Source organism: Panulirus ornatus, chromosome 65 (assembly GCF_036320965.1).
Source record: "Panulirus ornatus isolate Po-2019 chromosome 65, ASM3632096v1, whole genome shotgun sequence".
Lineage (NCBI taxonomy): Eukaryota > Metazoa > Arthropoda > Malacostraca > Decapoda > Palinuridae > Panulirus > Panulirus ornatus.
The window spans coordinates 6,835,374-6,850,262 of NC_092288.1; the positions used below are offsets into that span (position 1 = coordinate 6,835,374).

The 14,889-nt window shown below is 49.3% G+C and overlaps 1 protein-coding gene across 2 annotated transcripts in view; it reads left to right on the forward strand.

The window, feature by feature from the left end:
* The window catches only part of hook (hook microtubule tethering protein), a 110,496-nt gene that overhangs the window by 41,998 nt on the left and 53,609 nt on the right, over positions 1-14,889 (forward strand). For both annotated transcript variants that reach the window (XM_071658087.1, XM_071658086.1), the window contains exon 4: positions 11,729-11,831. In XM_071658087.1, the coding sequence (XP_071514188.1) occupies positions 11,729-11,831 (103 nt within the window). The remainder of the gene's footprint in view (positions 1-11,728; positions 11,832-14,889) is intronic.

The window sequence follows — 14,889 nt, forward strand, 5'->3', positions numbered from 1 at the left end:
GATTTGTAGATTTGCTTTCTTATTATCTTTTTGCAGCGTTTTACACAACACATCGGAGATTCTGGTGTGTTAATTGATGCAGTTTTACACAACACATCGGAGATTCTGGTGTGTTGTTTGCTGCAGTTTACACAACACATCAGAGATTTTGGTGTGTTATTTGCTGCAATTTTCTACTATGCTTTATTTTAGATATAGGCTCGACTTTTGATTTCTTCTAATCCTTTGACACCAGTCTCTCCTTTAATGATTTTAAAACATTTCAAGTGGAATGTGGGAGTCTGCATTTCAGTAAACTACAGTCCTACCTTAGGAGAGTAGGTAAGGAGACCAGCTGTCAGTCAGCAAATATTAGATAAGTTCATAGATAAGGAAATATTCAGCTAGCTAATCACGTCCCTAAACTAGAGTATACTTCTCAGGTTTGGTCACCGCACCTAAAGAAGCACAAAGAGCTAATAGAGAAGGTGCAAAGGAGCTGAATTACTTGGAGAGGTTAGAGGCCTTAAATTTGCCCACCACGCAAGAGAGAAGAGTAAGGGATGGCCTGATCACAACCTTTTCGACGACGTGGACAGTGAAGAGTTCGAGTGCTGTTGGGACACAACACCTTGTGCACCGTCCGTATATGGCAGATGTTATGCTGTGGTTGGCTATGTACCACACCTTTATATGGCAGACGTGGCGCTGTGGCTAGCTCAGTACCGCACCTTGTGCACGTCGTTATATGGCAGGTGTGGCGCTGCTCAGGCGTGGTGACGGCGTGAAAACATGCACTGTAATGTTTTCTTGTTGGTATAACCCCAAGTCCGGGTGTGGTAGTGGCATCCTTGGGGCCAGGGAAAGTCTACACGCCCAAGGCCGCTACTCTTATGTTTCTCCGCCATATTTGTATCGAAATGATAGACTTTGCGCTACCTGGTTAACCTCTTGAGGACGACGCGACTATCCTTGAAGACCTCGCGCGCACGACGGTGCTCCCCTTGGGTATGACGGCTACGAGAGGCCTCATCTTACGACGGGGATACGTGCCCGGGCACCTGTCGCTACTCTGGCCCGTCGTACGTCGAGCCGTTCATACCCGTGTTATAAAGGGGTACTTACGTTCCCGAGGTAAGCCATAATGGATGGATTATACTGTACCTGAAACAGCTCAGCTCTATATATATATATATATATATATATATATATATATATATATATATATATATATATATAGCGCCCCAGTCTGTCATGACACAATGGTTGAGGAAAACTCACCGAATAAGGTACTTTACTGGAACATGGTAATGAGGGCTGTAGGTGGTGCTGGAGAGGACTGATGGTTACTGGGAGGGAGGGAGAGCGGCACAGAGGTGACTTAGATCACCCCTGGATCATCTGATTCCACAGTTGTGTTGCCATATCCCAGGTTGTCTAGACGATGGTTTAGAGATTTGCTTTAAGAATATAAAGGTAGCAGAGCGAGGGAGAGCCATAGACTTGGTCAGAAGTGTGGCCTGCATCAGACCTCCTAAACACCTTTGATATCACCTCTCGGGAGTGATAACCTTATATCCTGTAATCTCAAGAGTATCTGGAACGCCTACAGTGTGTCTGTGAATGTGGTAAATAAGAGGGCGTAGCGGTGAACTCAAGCGAACGTGTTTCCCAAGTTAGCGGGGTACAGTATCGAATAGTATTTTCTTATGGCGTGATTGATTTATGTATAACGAGTACATAAATACCCGAGATTATGGCGATGTACTTTAGTAATAAATGAAAATATTATTTTGGATATTATGAGTTGTATACGGGATTTGTTTTTCTTTCTCCGATCTGTCGCAAGTGGCAGCACAGTGTTGTAAGTTGATACACTCTACCCTAATTCTAAAATGTCATAAGTCCTCAACGTCGCAACTCGAAGCGTCGTAATCTCGAGGCCTCCTATCATCATCATCATTATTATTATTATTATTATTATTATTATTATTATTATTATTGATGTTCCTGGTACTATCGTTCTTCTCTGTCTGTCCAAGACAGTAAGATTGGATTTCAGATTCCGTCTGTCTTGAATGTTTTATATATATATATATATATATATATATATATATATATATATATATATATATATATATATATATATATATATATGATCATACTTGTTTGCTGTTTCCAGCGTAGCGAGGTCGCGCCAAGACCAGACGAAGAATGGCCTCATTTGCTCACATCCACTCACTATCTGTTATGTATGATGCACCGCCACCAGAGCCCCCTGCTTCATATGCCGTGGTCCAGCCCATTGGCCACCACACCGATCTCTCTAACCCTGTCATACCGTCTTCGATCACACCCCATCCTCACACCAGATATTGTCCCCCCCGAGTCAATATTGTCATTTCAAGCACATGCACTTTTTTTTGTTGTTGTTATTTAAGGGCTTATACGTCGCACCCATACAACACTGCCGGGAGTGCTGATCCGTGCAACATACCAGTCCCTACCCCCTCACCACAGAGAGCGAACGTGCTTTCCACACACTCTTCAGTGCACCCAGGCAAGACCTTAGCCCCACCTCACCTCCACCTTATGGCTAACTTGAGCTCTCATTGTTCCAGCTCCTGCCGTATCCACACCCAGGTGCCTGAAACACTTCAGTTCCTCCAGGTTCTCGCTATTTTTATAGCTGCTCACTTCCTCGTACGTTCTTCTGTTGGTGGCGCCGGCCGTTCCTAGTGTTCGTGTCAGTGGAGCTTATTTTCTTCAGCTCCATTTCCGTTTTCTTTGTGTGGACCCGCGCTCTTAGAGACATTGTTAAGAGATTCCAGTCTTGCCGAAATAGATAGTGTGGTTGAGCTGAGCACGAATATTAGGTTTTGTTCTTTACGTCGTATCAATAAAATACCCGATATACAACCGGTGTTGGAGGTGGGCGGGGGGAGCGGCGACATCCGTGCGGGTCTTGTGGTTACAATAAGATACTGTGGGGCGGATCTGGGCCATCTCGGGTAACGCCGCCGCGCGGGAGCACGGTAAGAATGAAGTAAAGTGTCTCTCTCTCTCTCTCGGGTTGTAATTTAGCCGTGAGGGGGTGGACTTCGGGCGTGAGTGTATGTGTGTGTGTGTGTGTGTGTGTGTGTGTGTGTGTGTGTGTGTGTGTGTGTGATGAGGGACTATATTGTGAAGACTTATACGTTGTCAGTTCGTGATACGGGGGGGTGGAAGGACTCGGAGGGAAAGGTCAACCTGGGTGGAACTTGCAGTCTGAATGAAAGCTGACATTTTAAGAGCAAGTCGGTTTTACCGGATGCACGTGTTATTTCCCTTCCTCCTGTCTTGTCCGGAGTGGGAGAGAGAAGCTTTGCGGTGGAGGTGGGGGTGGCCACGGTCAAGGTGAGGTCCGCTTGCCAGCCAGCCAGCCAACACGCTCCAGCACCGACCGACCGACCAACCGAGAGTTGACTCACGTCTTCCATTTCTCGTTTGTGTTGATGTATTCCGATAGTCTGCCGCGATGGCCAGATAACCCGCGTCTTGTCCTTGTATGTTGATTGCTCAGCTGCTCCAGCTGACCGCCTGGGCATCTCGGGGGGGACATAGGATTGTTGATAGACTTCCCAACATGGCGGAGGGGAGAGTGTTATCATTCTTTGTCCGTCTGTCTGACCTTATAGGACGTATGAAGGACCCGTCTGCTGTCCACGAGTTACAGGACGTATGAAGGATCCGTCTTCTGTCCCCGAGTTACAGGACGTATGAAGGGTCCGGCCTCTGTCGCTGAGTTACAAGATATATGAAGGATCCGTCTTCTGTCCCCGAGTTACAGAACGTATGAAGGACCCGTCTTGTGCCCCGTCCCCGAGTTACAGGATAGTTTGAGGAAACTTGAATGGCCCTAATTGGTTGATATTGCTGTTGAGGGAAGACCTGTGCATCATTTAATGACTGTCCATCCAGGTTGGACCACTTGAGTCCACGCGGTTAATTTCGGCAACTTGAGGTTGCAGGAAACTTTGTCAAGTTTTCGATGCCATTGTGGGGACGATGTGTTCCTCTCTTATCATGACTTGTGTTGTTTTTAAACGTCGACATCCCAGCCTGAGGTTACTGTGTGTGCGATCTGATATCTACCATTCGTCGCACACTGACGACAAGGAATGTCTAATGATCGGGAGCGATTTCATCTGCATAGCTTCTGGTATTCCTTCCTTCACCGTCATCTCCTTTTCGTTAGTGATAAGAGACTCACTCTGCACATTGACGGTGCCAGCAGCGTCCAGCTGTGTGTGTGTGTGTGTGAGAGGAGTGTTGGGCACGTGCGTGTACCGTTCGTGATCCCGTGAAAACTAGGTCAGTTCAGGGCCCTAAGCCCTTCAAGCACGATATGCACAACCCTTGCCTATGACGACGCGGCCTTTGACCCGACACGCAAGGGGTCAAGGTAATAGATAAGCCACCCCGTCATACTCAAGGGTCGTACCGTCGTGCCGAAAAGGGTCGTGCCATCGCGATCATGGTGTTGGAGAACGGCGCTGGCATCCCTCCACTGTGTGTCGTCCCTCCACAGCGGACACACAATAACGAGCTCCATATTAGACATGTGACGGGTGTATGGTCTTGTGTCGTAAGCTCTCTCGTGTTAGCGAGGACTGAGAAGACGGTTATGAAAACATGTAACAACACAGGGATCTGATGGGCGAGTACAGAGGTGGTGATGTACACCCCCGTAACAACACAGGGATCTGATGGGCGAGTACAGAGGTGGTGGTGTACTACCCCCGTAACAACACAGGGATCTGATGGGCGAGTACAGAGGTGGTGATGTACACCCCCGTAACAACACAGGGATCTGATGGGCGAGTACAGAGGTGGTGATGTACTACCCCCGTAACAACACAGGGATCTGATGGGCGAGTACAGAGGTGGTGGTGTACTACCCCCGTAACAACACAGGGATCTGATGGGCGAGTACAGAGGTGGTGGTGTACTACACCCCAGGGGCCCAACAGTTGGTTACAAGTGGTGGTGGAGGGTTGAGGTAATCCGTTTTATGACGTCCAAGACACATTAGCGGCTGGATATGTGATATTGCATGAAGCCACACTTGTGACTTTTAATCATAGCGCCCTCGTTTAATTCCCCTCCACAGAGGACGCCGGTTATATCACATCACATTTGGTAAAGTATCAGGCATATAGCAGTCGTCCATGACTCGGAGAAAGAAAGTGCAACTGCGTCATCATAATATGGGAAGCTAGTTTTACGACGCAGTATGGTTCTCATTTGTACAGTGTATTACTTTTTTGTCGCTCATTCATATATATATATATATATATATATATATATATATATATATATATATATATATATATATATATATATATATATATGCCGAAGGGGCAGGAGCCAGTGTACTCTGGGGGCCGCCACCAAAACAGGGACCCACGTACCCTTCTGGGGAAGATGAGAGTTTGAAAGTCACGTAGCGTTGCTCATGTGGCCTGCCTGCTTGAATGGCTGACTGTGCTGGTGGTGACTTGGGTATATACAAACAAGCTGAGTCGGTCACGCAGGTAAGGTTAATTGTCTGGGCGTGGCCACCACGTCCATTACTTTGGGAGGCCCCTGGAGGCTTGTAGGACCTTCCGTGTTGAAGGTCAGCGTTTCTTTCCTTCTCTAATCCTTGGTCTGTGACCTACCTAGGTCATCCCCAAGGTCCCTATTGTTGTGAAGGTCAGGGGGTCGTCAGGGGGCGCCCCCCCTGCTCAGATCTGTGGCTTATGACCCACCAAGGTCATTTGACGAGCACATCATTGGCTCTGTGAGATGATGACAGAGGACTTCACCATCAGGTAGGTAGGTCTTCGTCACGCGAGATACGCCGGACGTGTGCGTGCCTGGTGTCATTGGAGAAAGACGCCACAAACGTGAGTCAGACGTCCCTCCACACGGTTTCAATCAACAGAACATGGGAGGTGGTAATACGAGATAAGCTATGGCGTTGTATATACTCAGGTCTGCCTTCGGCTGATGCTGGAATGTGTCTACAGAAGCCATCAGCTCGTCGGATGTAGAGTTACGAGAAAGATGGAGATGTGAGGTGCGCCACAGCCAGGGAGGCCAGCTCGGGTTGTGATGGTTTTCACGAACACGTGATTGATGAACACTCCTACTTGGTGGTCAAGGGTATGACGAGGTCTGAGGGAACATAATCGTAAATGGTGAAGAGCCATTAGCACCAGTTTGGCCTGAATTTTGTTGAATGTGAGATGAAATTGTTGCAGGGATCTGCGTGGCAGGGAGGAGCAGAACATGTGTAGTGCAGTGGTAGGAGATGTGTAGCGCTGTGGCAGGATATGTTTGGTGGTGTAGCAGGATCTCTGTGGTAGTATGGTTAGAGTTGTGTGGTGGTGTATCCGGTGCTTTGTAGGTCTGGTAATGTGGCAGGGCTGTGGCTAGGGCGAAACAGTAACGGACTGGCGGTGTGGTCGGGCTGGTACAGTGGCAGGGGTGGTCCTCCGGTAGGACTGGTACTGTGGCAAGGGTGGTGCTCCTGTAGGGCTGGTGCAGTGGCAGTGGTGGTGCAGGAGGAGGGTACAGCGGGGTGAGGATGATCATGGTGGTGGCAGCAACAGGACTGTAGTAGGAGCTCGTGGGTGGGTAGTGGTTTCTTTCCCATTATAGCATATTTTTTGGGCCGGTGCGCCACTCAACGAGCCTGTCTGTAGTTTACCCGATAACGCTTCGACTGGCGCAGGAACCACCACACCCAACTGATTGATGCTCACAGCCAGCAGCAGCTGCGGCGACGGCCAGATGCCCGGGTAGGTCGGTGTCTGAGGCAGGTGCTGGCGTCTTGCCAGGACTCTCACTGGGTCCTCATCTGTTTTCCCGGGAGAAACCCATGTGATCCCGCAGTCTCGATGGCTACAGAGGACATCCCCTCCCACTGCCTGGTCCTCTTTGAGGCAGAGTGGACGTGAGATTCGTTGGGTTCCGCTCTGATACTTGCTTTAAGATGGTAACTGGAATTCCTAGAATGTCTTTCCCTGAGGGGGAGGTAGGTCTTGGAGGGCTGTACATTAGCATGTTGATGTACGGCGTGTGTGGACGATGGTGCCTCCCTAGATATCTGAAGACAACGTTTCCCATTTAGAACCGTGAGCTAAGCTTGGGCAGTTTTGTTTTATCTTGCTGATGCAGTGCCCGTGATGGAGATACAGAGGACGGGCCGATAAGTTGAAAAATATATCTTCGGCTGTTTGGTTTTCGGGTGCGATCCCCTTGCTGCTGTGAGGACAAAGAGTATTTGGAAACAGCGGGCGGCCTAGTAGCCCATACGAGGCAGCAGCTCCAGTTTACACCCAGCCGTAATTATTAGCTCTGGACTTATCTGAACCCACCATCGGTATCTCTCGAAGTTGCCAGCGTGTTTGCATCTGTAACCTCACATGGAAACTTGTTCCAGTCGTTTACTTCTGTACTTCCACACCAGTGATTACCCTTTTTCTTTATTGAATCTAAATATTTCCAGCTTGATCCATTATTACCTGTTGGGGGTGGTATTTATCACCTAGTGCAAGTAACATCATGGCCCCCACCTTTAGTACTGGTAAAGAGAGGTATATTTGTTGATATACAGAAGAGAGGTTGTTTCTTAAGGAACGTTCCGTTTCTTAATGTACTGATGAGAGGTTTTGTTTCTTGGTGTGCTGAAGAAAGCGTTCAGTTTCTTGATTTACCGAGTATAGGCTCAGTTCTTTGATGCGCAAGCGAAAGGTTTAGTCCCTTGACGTACTGAAGACAGGTTCAGTTTCTTGCAGTAAGAAAGGTTCAGTTTCTCTGTGTACTGGAGAAAGGTTCCGTCTGTTGCGAGTTCTTGTGATGATGATGAGTGAGGAAGGGTTGAGAAGCCTGGCCAGGAGGGTGGACGGGCCTGTTGACCACAGAGCCTAGCGTATGGGCCGAGGCTACGCCCTCCAGCCTCCTGACCCTCGCTAAGTGGCACGCTAACCTGCTACTCTGAAATGACTGGTGATGACCAGCGCTTGTGGGTCAGTACACAAGTGTGGCCCAGTCTCCAGCTGGTTCACTGTACAAGTGTGGCCCACAGTCTCCAGCTGGTTCAGTGTACAAGTGTGGCCCACAGTCTCATGGAGGCGGGGGAACTGGTTAACGACGGAGGAGACTGGTTAGGGCAGATGTAGGGGGACAGGTTAACGGGGAGGGGATAGGTAGGGTACAGGTTCACGGGTGAAGAAGCTGGTGGGAGACAGGTTAACGGAGAAGGGTGCAGATAGAGTCCAGGTTAACGGGGGAAGGGTTAGATGCGGGACAATTTAACGGAGGTGGACAGCTGGGGTACAGGTTTAAGGGGAGGGAGTATTCGGATGGTGAAGGAGATAAACTTGGGGAGGGCTACAAGTTGAAGGGGGGAGGCAGGATGATGGAAAGGAGGGATAACAAGAGGACGTGGTGATCTGTGACGGGGTTATCTGCTGGAGGATAGTAGTGACCTGCTGAGGTCATAATGTCAAATGTGGTAGAGACAAAAAACAGAGAGGGCAGAAGGCACACACCTCCTCCCCACCGCCCACCACCGCTCACTCCGGCTCAACAGCCAACGAGAGATAATTCTCGAAGACCGTGTTGTGTGGAGAGGGTATACTGCCTTGGAAGATTTGTAGGAGAGTGTAGACGGGAAAAGTCTCCCCCCCCCCCCACACACACACTCTGAACGGGGCTTCTCTAGAGAGGAACCTCAGATCTGAAACAGAGGGGGAAAAAAAGTTACTCTTTGAAATAGACGTTTGAATATTGGACACAGGCCCGTTTACCGGTGTGAGAAGTCACTGAGGGTATTGGTGGACCTGGCGATGACGTGTTGGAAAATTTATTTCAGTGTTCCACCAATCCTAAGGTTGAAAAGCTTGCCCACGATGATATTACACCTTCCTTCTAATATCGGATCGTATTCTGGTCACTGACTGTCTCTCTCATGTGAAAGTGATGGTCGTCTATGTTGTCGAAATTATTTATTTAGAAATTACTTAGTATTTTGAAAACTTTTATTACATGACGGAGTCTGCCTGTTTCTGAGCACCGGAATTAGTTTTGTTGGTTATCTTTGAATTCGTCGTGATTTTAAAGGATGGGGAGAGGCAGGGTGGGGGTTGATTGTACATGTTTACCGTGGGGGGGGGGGCTATGGGTGCAGGTCAATAGGGTAGATGGGGTGGTGTGGGAGTACAGGGAAGACGGAATGGGGGGTGGTGGAGGTACAAGTTAACTGAGGGAAATACGGTGGAGGCTTAGGTTAATATTGGCGGAGACAGAACGGGGGAGAGGCCGCGCAGGTTAACGGGGGAGGCTGGCTGGCTGGCTGGGGTAAGGGTGTGGGGTAAGGATGCAGGTTAACGAGGGAGGCTGGGTGACGGTGCAGGTTAACGAGGGAGGCAGGGTGACGGTGCAGGTTAACGAGGGAGGCTGGGTGACGGTGCAGGTTAACGAGGGAGGCAGGGTGACGGTGCAGGTTAACGAGGGAGGCTGGGTGACGGTGCAGGCTAACGAGGGAGGCAGGGTGACGGTGCAGGTTAACGAGGGAGGCTGGGTGACGGTGCAGGTTAACGAGGGAGGCTGGGTGACGGTGCAGGTTAACGAGGGAGGCAGGGTGACGGAGGGGAGCATAATGTAACTGGGGAGGCATGATGAGGATAGGGGGCGGGTTGGGGGGAGTTACAGGTTAACGGGGGAGGCATAATGAGAGTGGGAGGGATGGGGTTGGGTTACAGGTTAACATAGGGGGGAAAAAGGGGTGGTGTGAGGTACACGTTAACAGGGGAGGTAGAGTAGGGGATGAGGGGGTTGGGGGTATAAGTTAACGGGGGAGGTAGGATGGGGGTTGGCAGGAGCCGGGTCAGCGAAGGACACCCACCCCGGCCACTCCCTCACCAGCCAGCCAGCCAGCCAGCACAGCCAGCCAGATCCTCACCTCCCTCTTGTCTCTCCTGCTCCTGCTGCTACTGTTGCTACCCCTGTTCCTCCTGCTCCTACTGCCACTGCTGCTGCTGACGCTGTTTGGTGCTGCCACTGCTGACGCAGCTAGTACTGTTGCCGCTGCAGCTGGTGGCACTGCCCCAGCTACTACGCTGGCAGTGATGTGATCTGGTAAACTTTCTCTCAAAACGGTCGGTACCACAATCTGTCCAGGTCCTTCCCTACTGCCGCCACCATGTGCAGGCCCACCGGGGAACCTGGGCACATTCCCCTTGGGGCGCTGGGCCTTTGAGGAGGAGGGGACCGGGGAAGTGGAGATGAAACTCGAAGACTCTGTCTAAATAGACCAAACGACAGAAAATATATAAGTTGTAAACAAATTTATATCGATTTATTTATATATTTTTCTTTCAGTCTTTCCCTCAGTTGAGGAGCCTTTTTTAAGGAGCCTCCCTCCTCCTCCCCCTCTCTCCGGGGCCGGACCTATGGGGGCCATAATATGCCAACCTTTTCCTCAGGGCTGGCGTCAGCCCTCGGCGGCCCTGACCATAGAGACACCGGTTACCTTCTCTTCTGCCGCGTTCGTGTCCGTCTTCTCTGGCATGTTCTTCCTTCAGAGTTGTCGTCCCCCTTCTCCCTCAGTGCAGGTGTCGCACTTTCCCTCTCCACATCTTTCTCTCTCTCCACCTGGACGCGGGAACATGAGGAACACCTGTACGTCTTAAGTCATTATATCATCAAGTGTCATGTAACGGTGCATCTTTGGCCGTAGACCAAGCTGATGCGCCGCTGGGTCGTGTTCCCTCTCGTCGTACGCAGCTCTTATCTGTGCAACCTTTATATATCAACACTGACCACCAGTCTCACTCCTCAGGGGAAACTTGCAGTGTCTTTAGAGTACACTACACTGTACAGTCTGCACTTGCACGGTCGTGCATGGCAGGGTAGGTACCCATTTGGGATCTCCATAGACCTGACACGACTTCGAGTGAGTCACTTCGAGTGAGTCTTGCAGACAATATAGATTTTTACGGTAATTTCCCGTCATCGGTGTTGCCACATTTGGACTGCTTATAGACTGTGTAGAGGGTGTGAGGTGAGTGTCGCAATGTGATCGTAACTCACTTTTGGTGTGAGTGTTCTCGTTATAAGTCTCGCCAAAATGTCCCTGTGATGTCTTTCTCATGTATGTAGTAGTGTGTGGCTCGTGACCCATGTTCTTGCAAGATAGTCTTTCATATTCACTTCATTTAATGTTTGTTCTTCATTGTTTTCTTCAAAAAAAAAAAACTGGGTCACTCTAAGGAATGCTGCCGTTGTTCACCTGCCTCAGGTGTTGAATGTGCGAGCATGTTTGCTTTATCCTTACTGTGGCCGGACGCTACTGGGAATGTAATTCCCCTTCCTAGAATTACTGCTACACTGTTGGTGAGATACTGCGTGTCCCCACACATCACAGTGGCTCTTGTACACGCAAGGGTGCTGCCGTAGGAACCATGAGCAGTGCATAGGCTTTTGACAAGTAACAGAAATACAAGCATTTTACACCAGATTACGAATTATGTTCTACGAGAGTAACGATATGATATTTGACGCCCTTATTTGTATTTATGCATATGAGCTGTTCGTCCAGTCCGATCCTGAAGTGCTTCCTTGTGTCCACCACAACCCCCCATATATAGTCATTTCAACTCACTCCAATAAATCGTGAGTCGTATATGTTGTATTATGATTATGATGGTATTTGCAGGTGTCCAACCTGAGGAAGGTGCAGCAGGGTATCGTGGACTACTACCAGGAGCAGCTGAACCAGAATATCAAGCACTTCCCCCTCCCGGACCTCAACAAGATAGGTGAGTGCCACGCACGTGTTTGGTTGAAGGCTTGTCCTTACCCCAGTAGGTCGGTCTCGGGCCAAAATCTGCGAGCTCATTTGGAATATTCGGATGTCTGAGGTAGCTACCCATAAGCCTGTATAGTCTAGTGAGTTCCTGAAGATGGTTCCCAGGCCTATCTGTTGTGGTTGTTTCCTTATATTATATTTATAGCATCCTTTGATGTTAGTGGACATGTTCATAGTCGCACCATTCGTCCGTACTGATTACTTGCCCCTTAATGTCTAGCCATGTCACTGTGTATTTCCCTGCAGATGTAGGCACCAACCTACCCAACGCATCTACCTGCTTATGCTGATTAAGCAGCACTCATGGCCTCGCTCTGTAACCTGATAAGGTCAGGACGGCGACCTCACGCGTAAAAAGATTTAGCCAAAGAAGAAGTGGGCAGTCTTGTAGATATGACGGGTGGGTAAGCAAAATGACTGCGGAGACGCTTTGGCCCGAGGCTGTAAGCTAGAGAGCCTGGCCACCAAACACTCCCATGATTCTGCAGGTCACAGGAGTGGAGAAAAAAAATGTTGACCCTCTAGTTATCAAGGCACTTCCCTTGTGCGAGGGACTGGAGGCCACGTTTTGAGTCCCTCACAAGCTTATTACAAGTCATGGCGGAGTAAACAGTGTATGTGGGTGGATATGTGACTGGAAGAGCGATTGATGAAGGGTCTTCTGCTGGAAGGTTGGAGGAACACCATTGCCTCGTATGGCAGGAGGAACATTCGGGGATACTTACCTTGCAGCACTCCTGCTTTTCAGACGGACACCTGTCACACTTTTAAGTCCCAGCTCGGAGAATGACCTTATTAATTCTGAGTCTGGCCGAGAGTTTGAAGGAGGGTTTGACGTTCAAGTGAAAGGTCTGTTGACCAGCTAGACTGTTTTAGTAAGGCACTGGAGATATATCTTTAATCCTTCCAGTCCTGAGAACCGTGCTTATATAATCCCAGTCTGGGACTGGGTGGGTGGGGGTGACGCTCCTGTGTAATGGTGGTGGCGGTGATGTCCTTGTCTAGTGATGGTGATGGTGATGCTCTTGTGTGTTGGTGATGGTGATGCTCTTGTGTGTTGGTGATGGTGGTGCTCTTGTGTGTTGGTGATGGTGATGCTCTTGTGTGTTGGTGATGGTGATGCTCTTGTGTGTTGGTGATGCTCTTGTGTGATGGTGATGCTCTTGTGTGTTGGTGATGGTGATGCTCTTGTGTGATGGTGATGGTGATACTCTTGTGTGTTGGTGATGGTATGGTATGATATTGGAGGTAGTTGTGCCAGTAGTGGTGATGGTAATGCTAAGTGTAATTGTTTTGATGGCGACTAGTGATGGTTCTACATCGTCGGTGTTGTACGGTAGATGATGATTGTCCTGTTATGGATGAGGGTAATGATAATGATTAGGAGATGGTTGGGTGATTGAGATGGTGTTCGTTCTTGTTGGTTGTGAGCGTGTCGTGGGTAGACGATGCCTGGGAGTGGACCAGGAGGGAGGTCAGCCCCTGCCTTAGCCGCCATGGCCAACATGGTTCCTAGCATGGCTTCACGCCTGATCCGGTGCCACACCGCTGCTCGCTCGGGCTTCTTAGACCTCAACACACTCGCAGGCGGAGAGGAATTCCAGGGCAACTCGTGAGACGGATGAATGCCCCTGGTAAGGATTTTGTATCTTTTGATTTTATGGAAGCGGAAGTGCTCAAGGCTGTGGTGGAGGAACTCGTGGTCGAGCACATCCCGCTGAGTTATTGGGTGGCGGTCTCTTGGTTGACGCCACCGAAAGCGTCTTCCCAGGTCTGGAGGTTGGTAGAGTGTGTGTGTGTGTGTGGTGGAGTTTGCGGTTGACGCCACCAAACACATCTTCCCAATTCCGGAGCTGGGTAGAGGTAGTGTGTTGAGTGGTGGTGGCGTGCGGAAAGGGTCTGTGGGCCAGTGTGTGTGTGTGAGGTTCCTTATTAGGTGGTCATGGTCACCTGCCGCTCATGAGACTCACCTACACCTCACCTTGGCCTCATGCGGCGTAGTCTCTCCTAGCTTCATCTGCATTCATCACCTTGGCCTCCTAGTGGTCCCGTAGTTTCTCATAGCTCCAGCTAGTCTTGCTAGTCTCATTAGCCCAAACAGAGGAAGACTGTTAGATGGTCCAGAGAGATCTACAATGGTCAGGGAAAATTGTTTTTAGTATAATAAAGATATGCATAGTAATGCATTTGGTGTTAGGAATATACAGTGTATAGAAAGTTCGATAAAGCATTTTTGCAAGCACTAGCAGATTCGGGCCCTCCGGGCCCTCGTCCGTTAGCTCCTGCGGAGGGCCAGAAATGTGAAATTCATGTCCAATAATAACAAAAGTGTCCTGGGACTGCTCAGGATTCTCTCTCTCTCTCTCTCTCTCTCTCTCTCTCTCTCTCTCTCTCTCTCTCTCTCTCTCTCTCTCTCTCTCTCTCTCTCTCTCTCTCTCTCTCATTATCTTCCTGCACTATACGGTGAGGGGTTTTTTACACTCGTTGGTTCCCCATCTCTTGAACATCCTCAGCGATCGTACAACTTTAAGATTTCTGTATGTTCTCCGGATTCACCATGTCCTCCATTCATCCACCACTCATATACTTTCAAAGAACTTCTTCAACCAGCTTCTTTGTTTGATATCATGTTATCTCCTCTGGCCGTTTTGTACCTACGTTTCTCGAACTGTTTACTGTTTGCGTCGTCAGTCTGATAAAGGTTATCACTTGACCCCACGATCGTCTGTCTTCGAAGTTGGGCATATTAAAGGCTTCTGGCTTATCCCTGTAATTCAGCTGTCTTGATTCTGTTACCATCTCTGTTGCTATGCTCTGGACTGTCTCCATTAGCTCTTTGGACCTCTTTAGGTGCGGTGACCAAATTGGAGAAGCATATGTATGATGTGAAGAGCATGCTGAATAATTCCTTATCCATGAACTTGAATCCAGTTCTAATATTGGCAGGCAGACGTTTGGTCTCCTTTGCTGTGCTCTTAAGGTAGGATTCTGGCGATGAGTTCGGGACG